General features: G+C 44.2%; 1 protein-coding gene across 2 annotated transcripts; it reads left to right on the forward strand.

Annotated features, from left to right (window-relative positions):
* Positions 1-1,993: 1,993 nt before the first annotated feature.
* On the forward strand, positions 1,994-22,943 carry DDO (D-aspartate oxidase). Of its 2 annotated transcripts, XM_074368487.1 has the most exons (5): positions 1,994-2,113; positions 3,872-4,047; positions 7,963-8,071; positions 11,251-11,427; positions 20,977-22,943. In XM_074368487.1, exons 2-5 carry the CDS (start codon positions 3,876-3,878, stop codon positions 21,542-21,544), a joined length of 1,026 nt encoding a protein of 341 aa, XP_074224588.1. In that variant the 5' UTR covers positions 1,994-2,113; positions 3,872-3,875; the 3' UTR covers positions 21,545-22,943. The 2 variants fall into 2 exon arrangements, with proteins under 2 accessions (XP_074224588.1, XP_074224589.1); XM_074368488.1 differs by lacking the exon at positions 1,994-2,113 and having other exon boundaries at positions 3,909-4,047; positions 7,880-8,071.
* Positions 22,944-23,848: the final 905 nt, after the last annotated feature.

The raw sequence follows: 23,848 nt of genomic DNA on the forward strand, positions 1-23,848 counted from the left end.
AGCCATATACAACTGAAGAAGTCAAGTTCCATCGGCTTGAGACCCTTTATATACTGGCAGACTGACACACCAGCAAGGCTAACACCTCATGAGCCACTGACACCCACAGAGAACAGTGCAGGAGGGGCTGTGGGCAGGGAGGACCTCAACACACCACACAGGTGAGGCTCTGGAGATGTTCAGAGCCCAGGGTACGGTTTCTGGAAAACTGTGGGGAAGGAGTGTGAAGCTGCGCCTGCCTGCAGTCTCGGGAGTTCACGTCAACTCTTGGATATCAGCCATTCGCCCATACAGTGGTAACACATGACCCTGCCTAGATGGTCCCTGAGGCCCCTGTTAACTCTCAAACCTCATGACACCTACACCAGCTTTCCTGTCAGTTTTCTGAGCAACCCCTCATTTAAGTGACTCGCTGAAGTTCTGTGGAGCAAAAAAGCAAAAGACCCATTAGCTGTATACACACACCGCTTTCTTTCTTGGTTTCATTTCTAAACGTTTGCTCCTCTTCTTGCTTTCCAAGGAAAGTAGAGTCTTGATCTGGGCAGGAAGAAGAAGGCGCCCTCTCAGATGTCTTCCGTGGCTCCCAGGACTTTTCAAGTCCAGCCCTCCATGGTAGCCAGATTTCTGGCACTTTCGCACTCTGCTCTCACACAAACCCCCGTGTAGCCGTCCACTGTTTCCTCAGCTCTCTTCAAACTTCCTGCAGATTTGCTCACACCATCCTCCCTCCTGATATTTCCCTCCCTTCTCTTCCTTGTCCATCCATATCTCACTGATTCTTTGGAGCCTTCCTTATTTCCCATCTTCTCTCCTGGACTGGCCACTTGGGTCCACCCTGCTCCTCTCTCCTGAGCCCTCACAGCAGCTAAGTTAGTGCTGCTTATTCGAGGGCTGTCTTATTCTGCCTTGTTCCCTTTCTCGAGGGAGGAAACAACATTTTAGAAATCCTTAATTCTCTCATAGCCCTTGGAGCATGCCTTGGACAGAGTGACTGCTCTATAAATGTTTGTTGATTGATTATATAGTAGATGCTCAATAAAAATATTTATATATATATATCACCTTACAAAGAATTTTACATCTCTTAATCCAGCAGATTCTTACAAAAATTTAGTTCGTTCCCAATTTTCAAATGGGGAAACTGAAACTCAGAAGAAAGGTGACTTCCTCAAGGTCTCCTAACACCAAAGTACATGCTTTAGTTTAGACACTGAGCCTTGGAATCTGACACTCAAATGGGGCTCTGCCACTTAAGAAACCTTGGGCACATTCTTAGCCTCTTGGAGCCTCGATTTACTCATCTATAGAATGGGGCTAATGATAATAGTACCTACCTCATAGGGTGGTTGTGTTTTATGGTTTCATGTACCTATCTAGCACAGGGTTAGTGCTAAATACATACTAGTTACAATATTATCATTATTTTGATACAACAAACTGCTCCCCTGTAAACAAATTTGTTGACTGTAAAGTGTCTATACACAGTGTACACTCAGCAAATATTGAATATGTGGGCTAAAGAATCATTTGGTTTTCATCCTAGATTATCTCCTGAATCATGTTTCCAGCTGCAATCAGGTCATCAGCTTAGTGATCAACAACATTATTCTGCCCTCACCCACCCCCTACTCCCACCCCGACCAGCTGACCCTGCAGAGCCAGGCACCAACGAGAGACGGCAGCTAACTCTGGGCAGCCAAATGAGGAAACTGGTGTCTGCTTCTGGTCAGAACTTGCTGGAAGTTGGACAGGGTCACCCCTTACTTACTATGCCTACAAATCAGCTGGAGAAGCCCCAGATTTATAGCAAGACCGAGGGGTGTGTAAACTAGAAAGAGAAGAGTGACCAGCTCCCAGGGGCTTGGCAGAGCTGCAGCTCCACGGAGCTTACAAGATGAGGTCAAGCACTTCTTTCTCCTGGGGAATAAGTGACAGACACAGGCGTGTGGGCCAATGGAGTGTAAGATTAGAGGGAATGTCCTTAACAAATTCCCCAATGGGAAGCAGTTTCGCTTTTCCTGTCTCTCAGGGCACTAGACCAACCGCTCACTGGGAAAACAAGTGTTGGTGCCAGAGCCTTCTGTGGGTTCCCAGGCTGCTTTTTCAGAGACAGGTACTTGAATCCTGCTTTTGGTTCAGGGGTCGTTCTGGGGCTTGGCGATGTGTCTTAGTGGGATCAGGGGACAGTGATTCACAGGTCACTGGGCAGAAGGTACCCACCTTGCTAGGTCACTTTTCTCCTCCCTGGCAGCTGGATATTCTCGGCCACAGGTTACTTTCTCTCTCTATTTATTAGAGCTATTTTGAGAAAGTTGTTGGAAAAGAGAGGCCATTGTGGAATAGGAAAGCCGGTAAGGGGATAGGTGGCTTCCTTCTACGTCTGGGGTACAGGTACGGGCTACAGTCCTCAAGCTTACCTCCCTCAGCTGGTCTGCCCCCTGCCCTGGACCCTCCCCTTCTCTTCCCTCTGCCCTGGCCATCCTGGTCCTTCTCAGCTGGCCAGCCCGCTGGGCAGCAATCAGATAAACTCACGGCTGAGGAAATGAGTATGCTGCTTGAGAAACAGAAATAACACTCACTAAACCACAGTGGAGGACTTTAAAGTGCCTTAGTGTCAGGGACCTTCAGAGCCCGAAGAGGGCACTGACGGCTGAGCCGCACCACCTTTGCCCTGCTAGCAGCGGTGGGAACGGCCCCACCCCCTCCTGAGGGAAAGGCGAATTTTATGTGCAGGTGGCCATGATTTGTACCACGATACCCGATGCCCTGGCTGCTGCTGATTGGACAAGGAAGAGCAACTGTGCCACGGGCAGATTTACAGGCCGGCTCAGCCCAATAAGCTGGCCTGGTGCTAGAGCTTTGTTCAAGAGGGATGGTGACAACCAACTGAATCAATTGCATTTTCTCTCTCTGGAGTTTCCATCTGACACCTGTTAGGGAAAGTTAGACAGAGAGTGGGAACTGGAAATGGAAAGACAAGCAGGGAAACAACAGGGAAAGGGGAAGCTGACAGTGGACAGGGTTCAGTGCACTCCTGCTGCTCAGAGGGGAGGTGAGGGGAGGACACTGAGCCCTCTGATGGGGGTGGTCAGTCTCAGGATACCCAGCCTAGGATCCTGGACATCTTTCTCCTGCATTTCCATATTGACTTTCAGAAGAAGCCCCCTTTATGAGACAATCTCAGTGGGTCTCCTTATTTACTATCCACAGGAGCTAATAAAGAATTCACCTGGCTGGGTACAGATGAGGGAGTTGAGGTGAGGAGACCTTGGGTTGCTCCCCAGGTTACAGAATCAGAACTCCAGTCTACGAAGGACTCTAGCCTCCTTATCTGGAAAGCCTTCTCTCAGAGGGTGGGGTTTCAGGACAGGGGTGGAGGGGGGAGTGGGAGGTGAGGGTGAGGGTGGGGGGAGTTGATGTCCAGTGAGAGTGAGGAGCAGGAGAGAAGATGCCGAGTTCAGGTATTCAGACTTTGTGTCACGTGGTTATAGTTAAAAACCAGTTTGTAAACAGTAAGAGCTAAGTTCTAAATTGCCCGTGGGTCATGCCCTCCCAGTGGATGCTCCACAGGAGGTTTCTGGGACAGCTCACAGGGCAAGTGGTTTAGGAATGAGTAGAAATCTGCTGCCAAATGCAGATTTACTCACCAGTCGTGTGTTCTAAGGCAACTCCAGGCTGGTTTTGCGCTATGGTCTAAACTCCATGAAGATCTTGTTGCCTGTACCCTGACATTTAATGGGCAGATTGCTTATAGGAATTCTTCTCACCCCATGAGAAATGTTGACAGGAAAGAAACCTCAGGGCCAAACCTTGTACTGGATGGAATAATTCTTAAGACAAGGTTTATAGTTCATGCTTTGCCTCCTCACAGGCCCATGGATAGAGTACGGATTGCAGTTGTGGGGGCCGGCGTGATGGGGCTTTCTACCACAGTGTGCATTTCCAAATTGGTCCCACGATGCTCCATTACAGTCATTTCAGACAAGTTCACTCCTGAGACCACGAGTGATGTGGCAGCCGGAATGCTTATTCCTCCTACTTATCCAGGTGAGAGAGGGGTTTTGCTCCTCTGTCAGATAGGATAGATGTTAGGTAGAACGGTGTTGGTGGAATTCTTTTGACAAGAACAGCTGGATGGGCATGTAAGTGTAAGGTGCACTTTTAACATCTTGTTGGTTCATCTGTTAGGAAAGGCTAGTTGAGCTGCAGGACAAAAAGAACCTCCAAATCTTAACAGCTTAAAAGGCAAAGATTTATTTCACACTGTATGTTGACTGAGCATCAGCAAGTGTTCTGTTCCTCACCCAGGGATCTAAGCTGATGAAGCAGCCACAGCCTTGAATGTGGTCAGTACCTGTGCCTGAGGGATGAGAGCTCTGGGGCGGAGGGTGGGGTGGTAGTGTCTTGCCTTAGCAGTTAAAGGCTCTGGCCAGGAAGCAACATTGATCACTTCTGATGACAGCTCATTGGCCAGTCCTTGCCACATGCTCCCACCCCTCAGAAGGAGGCAAGGAAATACACTTCTATAAGGCTCCCAGAAGGCAGACTGCCAGAGTATTTGGTGAACAGCACTAATGGCTACCACAGTTGGTAATTCTGTTCTTCCCTTGATACCATTAATGACCATCAAGTCAGATTACTTGTAATGGGACTCATGTTATCCTCACTTCTAAGGCAGTATAAAAACGGTCAACATGTAAAAAAAAAAAACAAAAAAAAACTCAAAACAATCAGTTAAAATGTATTCAGGCCTGAAAATGCATTATTTTAAAAAACATGCCCATGCACCCTTTCCATTCTGTATTCTTCACATGAAATGGGAGGAGAAGGAAACAGCATTAAATAGGAAACAAAATCACTTTGCAGCTAATGTCTCCACTTTCTCATTTCTATTCTTTTTTTCCCCTTTAATTTTAGTTTTGACTTTTGTATCAAAATTATACATGTACACAGTTTAAATAGTCAAATAATTACAAGTTATTACAAAAAACAGCAGTCTTGATCATGAAAACTGCCTTATCCATTTAATCTGGAAACTCCCGTTCTTCAGTTCAAGCTGTAGTCTTTGTCTCAATTGCTGGCTCCTCCCTCCTGCTGTCTCTGCCTCTCTTTCTGGAATCGCCGTTTTGCCGTGCCTCCTGGACGAATCCTCTCATTCTCTTAGCTTTTTTCCCCTTCCTATTTCTCTTTTTGTTTTACTTTCTGGGGGATTTTCTCAGTTTTGTGTTTTACCTTGCTGTTGGGCTTTTAATTTCTACTATAGAATTTTTAATATTGCAAAGCTGTTTTTATTCTTTGAATTTCCCTTTGTTATCACATACTGTATTCTATAGTTGCAACTGTCTCTTTCTGAAGATATTAATCATAATTTTAAAAGCTTCTTTTCCCTGCATAATTTCTGTTGTCTCCAAGTTGTGTTTTGTTTGTTTGTTTGATGTGCTCATTTGTCATGTTACAGGTGGTCCTCTTTACCTGTCTGCTGACATTTAAGTGCAGGACTGTAAACAGCCGATGGGAATTTTTGAGCCCTTGTGTAGGGCTTGTTGCCTTGAGGCTTTGTGAAGTGAGATGAGAGGACTGTTTAGCTGGGGAACTTCTGGTGTCATTATATTTATGTCTTTCTTCTTGGGAAGTCATGTTCCCCGAAGAAGAGACTTCCAATCTCCTGGCTGGGGAGGGTGAAGACCTGGCTGGCAGCATTCTAGAAAGAGGGGGAGAGGAGGGCTGGGGACTTAGCATCTGGTTTGCATGTGTTTCCTTAATGTTATTGTTTTCAGTATGGCATCCCTGCCTTCACCTGCTTGGTGTTTCCCAGTCCAGAGGCTCCTTGTTTCACCTAACAGAGAATAAACTCATCTTCTCCCAGGGTGGAGAGGGCAGTGGCCTCGGTCTTACAGCCCAGGAGCTTGGCTTTGTCAGTGCCCATGATGGTGCTAGAGCACCTCCTGGTTGCTGCCTTGCAGGACCAAGCAGGAGCCTGGTGTGTTTGCAGAGTGCTAATTTCCACTGGCCACCTTTCTTGTGACCAGAGTCCTTGTGTCCATCTTCCAGGTGTCCATCCCCTTGCATGCATCAGGCTCGAGTGTTGAGAAGGCTGCCTGATAGTCATGGAATCGTTTTTAAAGAAGTAGGGTCATTGGAGAGTTCATTCAGGCCACTGAGGCCCGGCTCACCCTTTCCTGGGTGGTTGAGGCCCCTTAGATCAGGGGCTTTCTCTCTGGTGCTGTTAGACAGACTTTGGTTTTCAATCTGGGCTTCTTTCAGACCAGCCCTAGTGGTAAAAATCTTCCATGCTCATCAATGTCAATACCATATGGGGACTACACTGTCCCATAGGGCTGTTGAGAGGATTAAATGAGTTAATACACGTGAAGCATTTAGAGCAGTGCCTGGGACACAGTAAGTGCTATGTCAGCATTTGCTACTGTTACTACTGCTACTCCAGCTACAGTTTTCTTTTCCCAGCTCTTGAAGGCAAATTAGGTCACGAGAATTGCTCCACCCACTGTTGAACTGAAATTGTCTTTTCTTTTGGGATGACTTTTGCAGTGTATAAATAGCAGTCCCTTTTTTGTTTTTTACTATTTGGAGTGGGAACACATAGATGCATTTCAATACAGCCTCATACACTGGCTTATTAGATTGTTGGAGTATAATCCACATGAGATCTAATTTAGTTCTCTCTGCAGCTTATTATTTATTTGTCCCTTATTCCTAAACAAGTAGCCCCAGTCTGCAATTCTGGAATTTTGTGCCTATGTGTTGAGTTCACATGGGCACATGTTTAAAGACAACAGCACAGATCCACTATAAAATAAATATTCATAGGACCCTTGACAAGTGGCTCTTTTTAAAACCTGCTACTGAAATGTCCTCATTCACCTAGAAGCAGGATCCTGGGGCCTCTTCATCTCCACCATGAATTTTAGGGACATCTCTCCAACAGAGCTGACGCAGTGTCCTCTCTGTTCAGTCTCCCCATCTTCTCTGTGGCTCCCCCAACACAGCCCCTCAGGATTACTGTCCCCCAGTCCCTGACCTGACCCTGAGCTCCCTCTCTCATGACCCTTCCACAGGAATCAGATGGCCAAATACTTCATCCACAGCTGGATTTGTCTGTGCCTTTGGGTCATGCTTGCTTCTGTGCCTAGACTGGACACTATTATTTTGGGGATTGAACCCTGACCCTTATTTCCTCCCTGGCAGGCCTGGCACCCTTCCCGAGGTAGTGTCTGGGCCCAGTCTCTTGTGCTCTGGTAGGGATGCCTGGTGGGTAGGGAGTACTGGTCCATGGGACGCTGACAGAGAGGTGGTGCCTAGTATGGCCCCCTGCACACCCCGGAAATGCTCCTCCAGGCTGGTCTGTGATTCCATGGAGTGGAGGGGGTTGGAGGTAATGGCAGTCATGGATGGGGCTGTGGAGAGCTCAGTTCTATAAAGCAGGCCTTGTTTCCTTGTGTCAGGAAGAGGAGCCACCTGGGCCTCCCACTGATGGGCAGTCTGTTCTCTGACCTGGACCTCACAGATCTCCCCTGGTCTTCTGCCATGTTTTCAGTCCCCGGGTTCTTACTCCTATAATTTCAACTGTGTGACCAGCTGGACGCCTCAACTATGAACTAAGTTGGCTCAGATTGATTATGGACCTTTCAAGGACTTCTGGAATAAGTGTAGTGCCAAAGATCCCTTTCCAGCTGGTCTTTATGTTAGATTTTGCCCTCATTGGTTGCTTTTCCCTCTGTTGGTTGATCATTATTAATCATTATATGAACCGATGTTGACAGCACGTGTCAACATTCAAAGCTCTGGTCTCTGACAGATCCTCCAGCACAATGTGGTACTTCATCTAAATGTTCCTCTCTGCCTTTTTTGTTTTTCCCAGTTTCTAGGAAGGAGTTTCTCTGAAGCACAGTCATTGTCATCATTTCTCTTTCTGTTCTGCTTTGCTTTTCTCCACCATCATAGACACACCCCTTCACAAGCAGAAGCAGTGGTTTAAAGAGACCTTTGATCACCTCTTTGCAATTGCCAATTCTACAGAAGCTGAAGATGCTGGTGTTCTTCTGGTGTCTGGGTAAGAGAGGAATTCTGAAGTTATTTTAGAATTTAGAATGATCTTAACAGACTTGAGAGTCCAACCTAAAATATTACTGAGTACGTACTGTGAGCAGTGTGCTGAACTAGATATGGGAGGATTTAGAAGAACATTTTAGGCTTTATCCCAAAGAACTCAAGAAAGCCAGTTATAGTGTTAGATTTTTAAACAATAAACAAACATTACAGTTTCTCATCACAAGTGCTATTTTGAGTTTCCTCAGGGAATTTGCAGTAATTCACAAATACAGCTAAAAAAAACCATATAGCAGGTAAACAATGAGTTTGGGTTATATAGGGCTGCTAGGGCTGATGGAAGGCAAACAGGTGTGATATTGGAATGGGTGTAGAGACCCAAGGGATAGGCACATCTTATTTATTTGATGTCCTTGGAGAATGAGATGTTTCCAAAAAAGTAAATTTCATAGGTCACTAAATTTACCTTTTGAAGTGCCATTTGGGAAAAATATTTCCGAAATGGTTAGCATGCTTCTATTTGATTCTAATACCTGATTTCAAAAGAAATGCAAAATTAAATAAAAGATTTTCAAATAATTCCTATTACACATTTCTAACACAAACTGGCACTTAAAATATGACAATATCTTTGTGTATTTTCTTAAACAGAGATCACTAACCATTCTATCACTTTTAATTTATGACATACACGTATCTTATCTGTGTTTTTCTATGTGATAACACAACCATACCCTACAGCCTTCAAAAGAAGAGGGATATCTGTCTTTTGCAAGGTTCTCAAAACCACTGCATCTTTTGTGCTTTTTTTTTTTTAAATTGTTTTGTTTCCTCTTTTGAGAGCAGGCTATCTGCTAACATTTTCTGCTGGTGAATGCACTTGAATTAGGCACATTTCCTCTTCTTACCCTCCTTCACATCGCAAACTCCAAATGATGCTGAAATCACTAGTTTCCCAAATGAGCAACTTAATTTCTCTACCTCTGAAGATGGATTGAAACTGCAAAATTGCCTCCAGAGCCAGTTGATAAGCTACATAGAATCATTGTTCTCATTGATTTACGGTCACACTTTGTTTTTGTTCAAACCCAACACAATCCAGTCTGATTCACAAACATTGGCTCTAAGTAAGTTTTGGAAACAGCTGTGTCTAAGATTCAAATGTCCTTTCAAGAGTAAGACTTTGCCACCATTGAGGATATTAAAAAGAATGTACTTTAAGCTGTTCTAAAAAGAGTTATTTATTTTCCTCATATGAATGACTTTTATCCCACTTGCTTTCAGAAAAGATTTGTATCAGTCAAGCGAAGATAAGGGCACAAATGTCCTGTGTGCCTTGGCATAAGTATAAGCTTTATTCATCTATTCATTCCTCCAAAACAATTTACTCAGCATTCACCAGTATTGGGTACTTTCCTAGGAATTAGGAAAATACAGATGAGCAACTTATTATATACTGCTTCTCATGTAGTAGATGTATACTAAATACATGCCGAGTGAATTTTTAGGAAAGACAGACATGGTCCTGCCCTCATGTAGCTTATGTTCTGCAGGGAATGTCCTAAATCTAATGAGTTACAAACGATACACGAGTCACCAAGGTAAGAGTACAGTGTACTATGGAAGCACGAAACTGGAGAATAAGTATGCTCTGGGAAATTATGAGAAGCCACCTGGAAAAAAGTAATGTTTCAGTGGAGACCATCCGCATGAGTATAGGTTAGTCGGCTGACCTCATAGAGGTGAAGGGGGCTGAGACAGAGTCCAGGACAGAGGAGGCAGCATTCCAGGCAGAAGGAATAGTACATGCATAGACCTGAATCTAGGGTGACTTTGGTGTGTTGGAAGGACTAAAAAAAGTCTGCGGTCATGGGAAGCCATTGAGGATTTTTACATAGTGAAGTAACTGATCATATTTGCATTTCAAAAAATACTCTGTCTGCAGTGCAGAGAACAGATTTATGGGAAGAGAGATGGTGATGGGATAGATTAGGTGCTGATAGTTGGCACAGAGAATAGACGGATTTGAGAAACACTTAAGAAGAGATTTATGGGACTGGGTAATTGATGGCATGTAGCAGGTGAGAGAGGAGAGAGTCAGGGGTGATTCTTGGATTTCTTGAGTTGGCATCCAGGTGGATGGGGAAAGGGATAGGGGAAGAGTGGGGCATGAGGTAAATGTCTGAGACATGGAGGTAGACTTATCCAGTAGGGAGTAGACAACATAAGTCTGGATCTGGTTTTGGGGCTCAGGAGAGAGTAGAGGGATGGAGATGTGGCCTTCTGCGTGTCTGGCCTACAGATGATGACGAAGACATGGAAGAGGGCAATCTAGCCCAGGGAAGGTGTGCAGAATGAGACAACAAGAGGGCCCACTGTAGAGACTTGCAGGAAACAACGTTTATTCCTTCCACAGGAACTGCGCTGAATGAATCACTTAGAGAGATAAATTCCCCTACGTTAATGATCATATCATTAGCAACAAAGTGCAGCACTTAAATGATTTTCCTTGCTATATCAGAGCAGCCATGCTTTACAACATTTGTTCCTATTGATGAAAACAACCCAATACTTATAAATCCAAACCTGCCTAGCAGCTGTTGGTAGTACTATTACAGGCTTCTTGTAACAACCAATATCATTCCAGCCTCATCACCCCCAACCATGACTTAACGATAACAAGGCTTCCCCTGTCAACCCCTGGCTTCTCTTATCAAGAAATTAATGTGACTATCCATGACTTAACTCATAATTCACACCCGTCTTCTGCATCCCCACCATTGTTTGTTCCAAGTTGCTCAGAATTGAGACCAACCTTTAAACTTTTGCTTACAATTTATGTAAAGTATTATGCAAAAGAGAAAAATCTTTCCTCAAAAGTGCATCATCATAAGTAAAGAAAGAAAATCTGGGCAAGAGCTTTTTAGAAAAAGAGCATTAAATTCAATATTTAGAAGACACACAACTTCTAAAATACCTTATTCCAACCCTCCCCGCCCCACTACATGAATATTTTAAATTTAGCTACTGAGTTATCTGAACCCAAGAGAATAGAAGAATAGATTTATTTTTCTCTGTATAGATATAGGAAGTGTGTTTTTAAAATGCTTTAGAGAATGTTACATGGGGTTCACTAGAAATTTCACAAAATTTCAGGAAAATTTTCCACTTACTGTGTTTGAGTTGGCAGATATTTCGGAGTATTCCTGCTGAAGAAGTGCCATTCTGGGCTGACGTGGTGCTGGGATTTCGAAAGATGACTAAGGATGAGCTGAAGAAATTCCCCCAACATGTGTTTGGTCAGGCTTTTACGACACTGAAATGCGAAGGCCCTGTCTACCTCCCATGGTTGGAGAAAAGGTCAGTTGGAGTGGCTCTTTGCTGCTTCCTTTGTCTGTCACACCTGTAAATAACTCCACAGCTTCCCTAAAATAGGTACTGAAAATTCTCTGTGGTCCCTCCGAGCACCTGTGCACACTGTCTCGTTCACAAACACCAAGAGCTTTGTGAAACCATCTGAAAACATTGCCTGTGTCACAAGGGAGGGTCACACCCAATTAGTAACATGTCCATCTTCTGCTTCCACTGTGTATCTTGATGCTTGATTTGGTCCCCCTCTCTCCCCACCAGTAAGACCCCCCTGCAACCCTGTTATTGAAACAGTATTTAAATTTCCTCACCTGTAAAGTGGAGACGTTTGGAGAAAATGCTTCCGGCTGTAAAATGATATGATTCACTCTAGTTCTTTGGATAAGGGACTCTTGGGTTTATTATAAATTATTTTTGAATTTTTCCTCATTAATGATAAAGAAAATAGCTCCATTAACTTACTTTGTTATAAACAAGAACCCTAAAACTGAGGGCTTATCTAAATTAGGTAATTGCTTCCTCACCAAGTTCAGCCCCAAATTCCGTAAACTTGCCTTTTGGCTTGGTTTTCAGGGCTTTCTGTTTCCAGTTACTTAGGAAACATATCAAGAGTATCTTTATTTGAGACACATCAATAAACCTCTTTTTAGTTTCGTCTGGAAATTGCAAGCATATCGAGGGTTGTGAAACCTTGGCTCTTTCCATCCCCTAATCTGTATATTTGGTGTATGAATAGGAACAATGCAAATTATTGGGTAATGTTGGAAAAGTGACTTGAGGTAGGCAGTAGCAACAATGACTTGGTCCCAGAGGTGGGATAAGTAATTGGTATGATTAATAAATTCCACAATTCTTTGTTGAACTTCTGTGTATACTCGCCCTGTGCTAGCAGCTGGTCAAAAGAGGATAAAATACGATCACTTTTCTTAAGGAATTCAGTCTATTGGGGGCGATGGTGTATATGTGTGTATATGAGTTTGTGTCTGTATGTTTATATCCATGTTAATTAACAATTACAGTAACATGAATGGTGAGGTTTAATACAGATTTATGAGGGTGGAATGGGCGCACAGAGGAGGGAGCACACGTGTCTGTTGGGCACTTGTCAGGAGCATCATGATATCTTCCTTGCTTGATAAGCACTCTTCTCACTTTTTTCTCTTAGCAATTTATATGGGACATTTTTCTTTTTTAAGTTCCCGTTTCATAAAACCCACACTTTTGTGCCTTGTTCACTGGCCCATACACCCCTGTTCGTATGCTAAATTTAAACCACTAGGTATCAGCTGGGAAATGAGCATTTGAGCCATCATGTGATGGAGTTACCATTCGCCAACATTCCAGCTTCAGAGCATCACCATCTTTTCTGAGTGGCAAGGTTGTGTAATGTTGCATTTTTGTCTTTATATTAGAAAAATGCCTGGAAAAAGAACATTGAAAGTGCTAATCCTATTGATACAAAGTTGAGCTGTCGTACGTCTTACCTGAATAAAATTCTGGTAAGGAGAAGTTATTAGGCAAACCCAAAGTGGTAGAGCTTTACTGTCAATACAGGCATATTTGGGGCCACCCTCAACCACTGTCACAGGAAAACATCTACATTATCTGAATAATTTGTTCTGCCTGCTTCTAAAGTATCACCTTCTAGAAAACAGGCCCCTTATTTCCGTAATAACCTTATTTTCAGGCCTAATCTCTAACTGTGAGATGAAGCCCTGGGAAAAATCCCGCAACTCCTCCTTAGCTGGAAGTCTGCTGTCAGCATTTTACTTTACTTAAAATAACCCCGAGTGAATGGTACTTTGTGCCAGTGGGAGCCACCTCCTGACTGCAACACCATCCTGGCCTGCTGACCAGCCAGCTGGGGTGCGTGCCTTGGAGGATGCGCTTCCTGTCTCTTTTTAGGTGACAGAGTCAAGAAGAGGCCTGAGGGGCTGCTGTTGTCCCCACAGAGCCCTGGGGAGACCTTTTTAGGTCCATTTGTTTGATATACACATCCCCCATGACGGGGGTGGGGACATGAGTACCTCAGAAAGACAATGCTCACAGTCTCCTGTGGAGAAGCCATGGGGAGACCATTGTCCTAGCAGCCCTGCACCCTCCCCCTCCATCGCCCCTCTGGGCTCCTGACACCTCATGCTTCCTCTTAAGCCCCAATGTGGGGCCTGCAGAGATAGCATGCGGGGGCCTCCTCTCTGTAAGATCAGCTGTCCCCCCTTCCCTCAGAGCCTGGCATCTGACCAGAAGGCCAATATGGAGGAGGAAGAGGGTCACATGCCCCCTTTCCTCCCGGGGAAGGCTTAGCATGGACTCCTCTGAGTCCAAGGCAACCCTCTGAGGACAAGGATTTCAGGCCAGGTGACAGGGAGGGCAGCATCGTGGCTGAGGGTGTGGGGCCCTGGGGCTCACTCTGTAGGCTGCCACCCACTCCCCACCACGGGGATGACCCAGCCGGGAAGCCACACAGTCCCTGCTTGTTCCTCACGCCCAGGGTCTGTTATGTTGCCTCCCACGCCCCTTCTGCACAATGTGAGTGTTCAGCCTACAGAGTTCTGACTCAAAAATGGGCATTTCACTCAGCAAGCCACGGAACAATGCCTTCAATCTAAGCTCTAGCCTTCTGAAATAATATTAATTTCCAGGAACGAAAAAATGTTTTTAACCACAAATTAGATCTTTAGCATTTTTCAAAGAACAGAAGAAATCATCTCCCTCTCAAAAAAAAAAAAAAAAAAAAAAGTATATCCAATAACATCCAGAGCAAACAAACGAACAAAATCCTCTGAAGTTTAATCAACCAGGCAGATCGTGTTTTATATCTTTGGCCAGTGGAGTCATATTCTGCTGCTTTGTACTTGCCCTTCCAGGAAATGAATCATAGAGGCAATAAGTCAACTGATCCTGTCTCTTCCCAGGCATCCTACCTAAATAAATCACCCAGCTGGGCCAGGACGGCCATGCCGTGGGTGACATGCAGAGAGCTGGGTGTCCTGTTTCAGCGCTGAGGGCCCTGTAGCTTCAGTGCCCTGCCTTCGTTCCAGGAGGCCTTATTCTGTGGCTCTGATAAGGCCCCCACTGACCACTGCACTGACCTCACTGGGCTTCTCTCCCTGAACTCTCCTTCCCACTCATCTAATGAGTCCTTTTTCACCTTCCCTGGGAGAGCCCCTGTCTCCCGCCTCCTGTAGCTTCTGTTCCCCTGCTTGGCCGGACTCACGGCAGTGCCTATGAAACTCCTGCGGCTCCTTTGGCATTTGGACAGAAATATGGATTGTACATCCCTGGGTTTCATTCACATCTCCTTCCTCAGATCTGCTCTGGGCCTGAACAGGGCTTAGGCCGATTAATAAGAGCATGTGGAGTGGACAAGGCAGAGGTGGATCTTCTGAGAAGTGGGAAATAGAATGCAGTTCATCTTATTAGAACATGCATTACAAGGGAATGAGTCAGCAATACGGTCATCAGATGAGATAATGTCAGAATCCTGACTATGATAAGCTACTTGAAGTATAGCTATGTTAAGCGTCACTAGGGATAAATGGTGGATTTCCCCCCATGAATTTACATGCGTAGCCTTATTTGGCAACTGAGATTTTCAATTAGTTTTCTTCTTTTTTTCCCTCCTTGTCTTCAGAAAAATAGACTGAAAACAGTTAATTTTTTGATTGCTGTTGATAAAGTGTCATGCTTAAGGCTTAAAGCAAGGATTAATTTTTAAAATTGACTTATGTCTAATATTACATGCATAATACCTAATAATACGAATACATCTAATAAATTCTTTATGTCAAGTATCTCGGAGAGCCAGGCCTCCCTCTAGGTCCTTGACCACCATCCCCTCCTGGCCGTCCTTGTGTCTCCCCACCTCTTTAGAAATGGCTTCGTAGGTTTTCTGTTTCTCTCCTCACATAGTGAGGCAAAAACTCAAAGCTGTTTTCCTCATTCCTACAAGCTTAAAACTGTAGATCCTGTCTCCATAATCACTGGTCCTTCCTTGGGTCAGAGTGGAACTGGGCTCCATGCAGAGGTTGGGAGAGAGGTCAGATCCCCAGCTCTGACCCCTGGGCTCCACCACGGCCCTGCTCGGGCGCAGGTCTCCCCAGTTCTCCCAGAATCAGTCCCCTGGGGCTCTGGCCCTTGTCTTCTGTTGGAGGACATTCCAGCCAGTCTGAGGAACAGCACCATGCCATCCCCTCCTCCCTCCACTCTCCTTGTCTGGAACATGGGTTTTCCCAAAGCAGTCTGGTCTGCGGGGAAGCATCTCAGCCTTCAGTGACACAGACAGTCACTTTTCCTTCTTACCCTGGAGTCATCTCACATGCTTAGAAGAGAGTTTTTTGCTTTATATTTGTGAAACTCAGAGACCTATTTGGATAATATTCCCAGAATAAAGTTACAAGCTGTTAAAATGTTAACAATGGAGTGTTAAAATGTCCACCTTTGGCCAGAAGGAAGGTCCTTAGACATTTTGAATGACAAAAAGGGTTTGTTTCCGGTTTCTACTTATCAGGTTCCCAAAACAGTAAGGGTCTAAGTTTCAGCCAGCGCATTACAGGCGCACGTGGGTTCCACGACAATATCTTGGCTCTGCTGCACCCCTCGTTCTCTCCCTGCTCCGCTGCACCCCCTTTCTGCACTGCCTTCCCACTCCAAGGTCCGCCCCCTTCCTCCTTCAGCTCCTGTCAAAGCAGCCCCTTCCCTCTGCACCTGAGACATGGTTTTTCCCTGCACTTTGCCTCCAGCCCCTACTGGGGTCTCCACACCAGAATCCCAGAACCCCCTCCTCTCCATTTAGTGCCGCCTGGGATTCCTCTCTCACAGGGCATGGGCTGGGGCAGGTGGTGGGACGTAGGGTGCAGGACTTGCCTCCAGTCCCCAGAGAAGGCAGGGGAAAAGGGGACTCTCCTTTACTCCTGGGAGGTAGAGTGTGTGTGAAGAAGTGCACAGTGGAGCCCCTGCCCTCTCAGGGGCGCAGCGGGCTCAATCTCCCTCCTTTGCTGAAAGTCCTGGTGAGCTGAAGGAAAGACACTGAAGACGACCACCCCTGTGTTTATCAGTCAGGCTGATGCCGTCCAGCAGAGGGTGGACTTTTAGGCTTGGTGGAAGTGGGTACTCTCGGGTTTTAGGCCCATGACCAGAGGGCAGCGGGCTGGGGCTCTTCAGTGGGCACAGCTTCTTGAGTCACCCCGCCCCTCATTTCCTCAAGGGAGGCTGGGGCATCAGCATTCTCACTGTTCAGGATGAGGTCTTGCTCGGTTGTGGGGGGTCCAAGAAAAAAAAAGTGACCAAGCTTCTTACACCCACGTCACTCAAAACCTCCAGAATAACTACCTGATGTGGTCATAAAAGCAACCTTATAGGCGCCTAGTCACCCAGCTTCCAGGCATGGTTTTCTCTGAAGCCTCGGGGCCGCCCTGGTGCACTGTCTGTGGGATATACAATAATGACTGGGGATGACTGATCCCTGGGAACAATCAGTAAGTTTCCTCCTGGGCTACAAGGCCGGGTATGAGGCCTGGGAGGGAGCCAACAGCCCATCACTATGATAATTTAAGAAGTCACTAGGTAAGCAGTGGACTTTCTTCAGTAGCTCCACCAGCAGAACTCCCTTGAAATGAAAAATGAGGATATTTGCATTTATGGAATTCTTACATAATTATCATGAAAACCCTGTGAGCTTGGCTGTCTTATCCCTGGGTTATAGTTGAGGAAACAAGTTCAGCGAATTTAACAAATGTACTCAACTCCCAGGGCTGGTAAATTCCCTTATTTCTCTGAATTAGGAGAGTGATTCTGAGTTCTAATTAGACTGGTTGGAACACAGAACATCATGTTTAAATATTAAATACATCGAATCCACAATCTATGAGAAAAGCAAAGCGAAGATAATGTTCAAATAATGACAAATTAAAAATATTTTTAAAAATCCAAATGTCATGCTTAGAGGCTATAAAACATAATTAAATCTAAGTGGTACATGGGCAGGCATTTGACACAGAGGGTCTTGCATTTTAGAGTAGCATAACATACCTCTAAGTCCTTTTTTATCTTATATATTTTTTAATTGAGAAACCCCAATGTGTTATGCACTGTGCCAGGATTTTTCCAGATGTTGTCTCATTTCATTTTCACAAGGAGCCTGTGAGGTCAGGATCATTATCTCCGAATTATGGATGGAAGATGAAAGTTTAGGGAAACTGAGTGACTTGACTAAGGTCATAGTTCTGGTAAAAGGCAGGGCCTTCCCACACTCTTTTTAAAAGTCTTCATATTCACTATTTTAAAGATTACACCACTGCTATAGGTGGTCAGTTTTACCACAAAATTCCAATTTACTCTTCTTTCTACACGAGTGTTAGAAAAAAATAACTTTACATAGTTATTTTACCTTGAAAAACACTCATCTATTATCCCATTTAAAAATTCACTATGTATTTTATTATTTTAAAAATTATTTATTATATATTAAAAAAACATAATTTAAGCTCCCAAATTGTTTATTCCACTAAGAGAGCTGAAAATTTGTGACCATAAAATGTGCTGCATTAAACAGTTTTAACTTCTATGAATTATTTTACTTAGAAAAAGTTCAAACAAGACAGTGGCTCTAGCCTTGTTCTCTTTCTTTTAATCACTTTTAATTATATCAAAAAGGAATCTTTTGGTTTTATAAGTTCTGGGTGAAATGGTGGGTAGATTTTTTTCTTTGGTTTTCTTGTCTTAGGTAAACAGCACACTGTCTTCTATGGGTTTTCTGAATAACAACAAGATTGCAGAGATTAAAAGCGCCAGCGCCTAGAACTTAGGTTCTGGTATTTGGAGCATTGCTGCTTGAAGTGACAGCCTGTGTGTAACAGTACACGTCCTACCTGTTCACATGCTCTCAGAGCAAGGGGAAACCTTTGAGTTCTGTTGGCCTGGCACTGCTTGGCACACACAGCAGAGGCCCTCAGAAGATGTTTGTTGAGTAATTAAATGACTCTGATCTCGGGGTTTCAAACAGTTCTTGTTTGGTGGAGGAGGTATCTCAGAGACAGGGTGGCGGGGGCTGGAGGTGGAATGCAGAGACTGAGAGGCTGTAGTCAGGCTACTCCCCTGTACCCCCAGAAGCTTACCCTTCAGCCAGAGGAGGGAGAAGAGGGAGGGCCAAGGACACAATCCGCTGCTGCTCTTTTACAGAATAGGAAACTGAACTACTGGGGTCCAGGTCTATGATGCAGTTAAGCAGAAATGGGTTTCTTCCATTCTCATCAACTTGCAGCATTTTTTAGAAACGGGCACCAGAGTAGGAAGATAGGCATCTTCCTGCTGATCTTAATACAACTTTCAACTGAACTTTCCAACCAGAAAGTAGCTGTGGAAAATTAAAATCACTTCCAAGTGTTCTTCCTTGCTAAGATAAAATCAACTGTCAAACCAGACCATTGTGTACCACTTTCTTGGACACCTCTTATTTATGCTCTGGAAGTTTCTGCCTTTTCTTATGCTTCCCTTCAGCGTGAAACTGCTCTTGATTTGGCACTGAAGTCAGATGGTGCTCAGAACTGCTGGCATGGCTGCTTCTGCTCTCTCAGGGGCAGGTAGGGGACAAGCACTCTACCTTAGCTTCTGGTTTCAGCTCTTCCCAGGGTCTCCCTGGAACAGGCTTAAATTGCAGCAGTTGGGGAGAGAGGATGTCAATGTGGTACCTACCCCTCTGTATCTGTCAGTGTTCTCTAGAGAAACAGGACCAATAGAAAAAAATATATATATGAAGATTTATTATAAGGACTCTGTTCCCACAATTATGGATGCTGTCAAGCCCCAAGATCTGCAGGGTGAGTTGGCAAGCTGGAGACCCAGGAGAGCCAATAATGTAGTTTGAGTTTGAAGACAGTAAAAAGCTAATGTGCTGGTTTGAAGGCAGTTGGGCAGCAAGAGGGTCAGCCTTTTTGTTCTAGTCAGGCCTTCAATGGGTTGGGTGAGGCCCACCCACATTAAGGAGGGTAATCTATTTTCCTCAGTCTACCAATTTAAATGTTAACTGTGTCAAAAATACCCTCACAGAAACACCCAGAATAATGTTTGGCCACATATCTGGGTACCCCATGGCCCAGACAAGCCAACACATAGAATTAATCATCATATACCCAAATCAGGATTTCATATTGTCATCAGTGTTGGCCATACTTATGTCAGGGCCACTCGGTACTGGATACTGAGTTGGATCATAGGTATAGTGAGAAGCATAAGACATAGTCTCTTCTCTTGAGAAATTTGTAATTTATTGATATCAGTCCCCAAGAATTTGGTGTGCTTACATCTTGTGAAGCACCGTCATGCCCATTATTTCATTTGAATTTCACAGCCATCTCTGAAGCAGACAAGGGAGGTGTCATCCTCATGACCCAGATGAGGAAACTGAGGGTCAGAAAAGTGAGCTGAGTTGGCCAAGACCTCAGAGCTAAAGTGAGGCAACTGGGATCTAAACCCATGCTTTCTGATTCTACATCACCTCTCATTTGGAGCTTCCTTCATTCTGCCAGGTATTTCCACTTCAGTCTCCTAGCTCCTTTTTTGTCAGTCTTGAGGAAGGGCCCTATCTCGTTAAGCAGTACCTTGCACACAGGCATTCAACCTGCATCTGTTAAGTGGAGTTGCTGATAGTCTGATAATCTCTTTCTCATATTACATCTCCTGAATTCTACAAGTGACTTATGAATATGATTAGAAGACCTGGGAGTTATTTTTTAATGGGTGCAGAGTTTCAGTTTTGCAAGGTGAAAAACATTCTGGAGATGAATGATGGTGGGGGTTGCACAATAATGTGAATATATTAAAGTTAATGCCATTGAACTTAAAATGGTCACTTAAAAATGGTCAAAATGGTTAATTTTGTGTTATGTATATTTTACCACTATTAAAAAAAAAGGTCACAGGACCTGGATATGCCATTTCTTTTCATTATTGATATACTTGGTCCAAAAAATCACTACAAACCACAACTGTTATTTAGCTCATCAGCTGGCTGCAATATTTTGTGTTCGTCACATGCTAACATCCTGTGGTAGACATAAGGGGTGGTGGTGCATGTGAGTTCTGTCCTAACCATCTCATTAGGAAGACCAGACTCATGCAAAAAACATGCAAGAGTTAACAACATGAGACAAAACAGCCAAGGCACTAAATTTAAGTGCTAAATAAATGACATAAACAAAAAATGCTTGGGTATTTAAAATACCAAGTTAACCTGGTATCTATTTAGCATCTAGAATGACATAGGAACTCCATTAAACATACAAAGGACAAAGCGTATAATTTTCTTTGTTTTGAATGTCTGAAATGGGTTTTTATTTAGGTTCAACTTTAGGAATCCTCGGGTTCCAAGGATGTGAGGCAGGCAGTCAGCTAGAATTTGGCTTGCTTGGGCCCTGGAAGCTCTGGAGGTATTTGCTCGATGGACGGTTGCAGGTTCGTTTCCAAGTTCCTGTCAGTCACCTCCTATAAGGGGTTGAGCAGAAAGCTGCTCTGGCTCACCTCAAGGTCTCTTGTTCTCCCCAGGGTAAAAGGAAGCGGGGGTCTGATTCTCACCCGACGAATAGAAGACCTGTGGGAACTCCACCCGTCCTTCGACATCGTGGTCAACTGTTCAGGCCTTGGAAGCAGGCAGCTTGCAGGAGATGCAAAGATTTTCCCTGTGAGGGGCCAAGTGCTCAAAGTGCAGGCTCCCTGGCTGAAGCATTTTATCCGAGATGGGAGTGGGTTAACGTATATTTACCCTGGTATCTCCAATGTAACCCTGGGTGGAACTAGGCAAAAAGGAGACTGGAATCTGTCCCCAGATGCAGAAATTAGCAAAGACATTCTTTCCCGATGCTGTGTCCTGGAGCCCTCTCTCCGTGGGGCCTGTGACATAAGGGAGAAGGTGGGCTTGAGGCCTTCCAGGTCAGGCGTGCGGCTGGAGAAAGAGCTCTTAGTCCGGGACGGCCGGAGGCTGCCTGTGGTCCACCACTACGGCCACGGGAGTGGGGGCATCGCCACGCACTGGGGCACTGCTCTGGAGGCCGCCAGGCTAGTGAGCGAGTGTGCCCAAGCTCTCAGGACGCCTGCTCCCAAATCAAAGCTGTAGGTGAAGTGAAACGACAGCAATTGGCCCCAGAAACTATTGATCAAAATACAATTTAAGCACCAGAAGAGTTTCAAATAACTTTTCCATTGAATGAAAGTTTAATTAGATATGACTTTATTTTCAAAATTAGAAATGACGCGATATGTATGAGTAGGCTTAGGACTAGCACTAATTTAATCTAGTACTAAAGTCTAGAACTAATGATATACGGCATAAAGTTCTATTTTTGTTAAAAAAAATACTTGCTATAAAATAAGATTTATTTTAGATTTCATGTCCAAGGATCTATGCTAATTCACACGGATGTAGGGATTTTGACTGTTTTTGGCTTAAAAATCCATAGGCGGAGATAATGTATGGAAATACTTAACTTGCTCCCAATTGCAGAGCTGCCCATGATGCTTGTAGGCTGTAATCAAGTGAACACTATGATTCTTTCACAGTTACATGGTGATCATGCAATTCAAGCTTATTCCATTTAGTGGAGGACAAAGCATGATTCCTGCTAGTACTAGTGGCAACTTCTATCTCCCCTCAGCTGGTACTGATGGTGGAAGACAGGAATGAAGTTGCCTACAGATGAGACATCAACTCAATTGCTGTCTGGGGTCAATCACCCGAGGGTCACACTTTCCATTACCACAAATGATTGAGAGCTGGCTCGTTGGATGGTTGACTTTGCCTAAGCATTTTTGAAGATTGAACAGCATGTGCAGCCAACGAGCTAATTTGCTAATTAAGGTAGAGCAATCGCTTTGAATGAAATATAACCAGAGTTTTCTGCAAGTTGTTAAAAAGTATTGGGGAAGAGTGGAATGTGTCTCATGATAAAATAGTTTGGGAATTGCTGAATTAATAAATCTAATCTGGTTTCTTGACTTGGGCTTTAATCTGTACATGCATACTGTCAGGAGGGTTTCTGGCCGAATGAATGGTAAAGGAGATGCTATTCATTGAGGTAAGGAAGCTTGGGAGAAACAGATGCAATTCTAATTTTAATTTTGGGTATATGGCTTATGTTTAGTGATAAGTTCTATTTTAGATATCCTGTGATATGGTGTTGGCAAAGAGAATGGGAAAGAGAAAGCCTCCAGCACAGCTCCATTCTTGCTGTTCCATTCATTGAGCTTTTGTGTATGATTTTGTTTGAAGAGACTATTGTCCTGGGAGAGAGGAAGAGAGGGGGAGGGAGGAGGAGAGGGAGAGAGAGGGAGAGAGAACGAGCAGGCCAGTGTCCTGACGATCTTAATCATCTTTTGCAGTATTAAAGTTCTCAAGTTAAATCAAATGTAGTTTCTTTCCTATAGATTTCCACCAGGGGGTGGTGTTGTATCAAATTCAGAAATATTGCTAAATTTGAAAATTCAGAACCAACTAGAAATAAAAATTGAATACCAGGTGTGTGGAGTATGTTTGTGATTCTTTTGAGGTTTTGGTTTTTGTGCCCTAAATGTAATTGTTTTGAATTCTGTTTAAAGTATTTGAGAAATGTACAAGCTCAGATAGTCTCAAAATAGACACATATACACACACCTACGGCGCACACACACACGCACGCATTACACACAATCTGTGAGAAATACTATGTTATGATAAAATGGCATTTTGAAGAGTGAGGAATACATTTTTTTAAAGGTTAAAAATAAAAATGAAGAATGCTGCTCAGAATAGTTTCTCAGTCATTTTTACAGCAGTTTTAAGTGTGCTCAGCTGTTCCTTGTGCCTGCAGGTTAGATCCTGCAGCATTTTCATTTCTTGTAGGTAAGTTCACACTCTATGCCTATTGCCTATTTGCAATGGTCTAGGCAATTACTCTAGTTTAATTGAACTCTGCATTGTGTATTTCTAAAGCCCAACATCCCAAGACCGAAAGATTAGAGGTTTTTTGAGAAAGTGGCCATGGCATGCCCTGATTTCATTTTCATTAACTGCGAAATATTTACTCTCAGTGTCTCTTAAAGGTTTATTCATTTTGATCAGGAGCACATTAGTCACCTGGGAAGTTCTGAAAAACGACTGATGCCCAGCCTTGCTCTATTCAGTTAACATCTTTGGGGGTTGGGTGGGGCCCCAGCATCAGTATTTATTCATGACCCACAGAGTTGTAACCAATGGCTGGGGCTGAGGGTCATGAGTGCTGTTCCACTCCTGTCCTCACGGGGCTCTACCACCGCTGTAGCCACTGTCCTCCCTTTCCTGCCTCACCACCTTGGGGCAACTGAGCTAAGAGGGGTGTGCTCACACAGCAGATGTGTTCTTATGTACTCCTGGTCAAGGTGGTAGGAATGAGCTGTCTCTCAAAAT

Source organism: Camelus bactrianus, chromosome 8, assembly GCF_048773025.1.
Source record: "Camelus bactrianus isolate YW-2024 breed Bactrian camel chromosome 8, ASM4877302v1, whole genome shotgun sequence".
Classification (NCBI taxonomy): domain Eukaryota; kingdom Metazoa; phylum Chordata; class Mammalia; order Artiodactyla; family Camelidae; genus Camelus; species Camelus bactrianus.

Bases quoted from the DNA above. Each gene is read 5' to 3' on its own strand.
- DDO (XM_074368487.1), top strand. From the start codon at position 3,876: ATGGATAGAGTACGGATTGCAGTTGTGGGGGCCGGCGTGATGGGGCTT. The intron at 4,048-7,962 runs GTGAGAGAGGGG...CCACCATCATAG, and splicing joins TATTCCTCCTACTTATCCAG to ACACACCCCTTCACAAGCAG. The intron at 11,428-20,976 runs GTCAGTTGGAGT...TGTTCTCCCCAG, and splicing joins CTCCCATGGTTGGAGAAAAG to GGTAAAAGGAAGCGGGGGTC.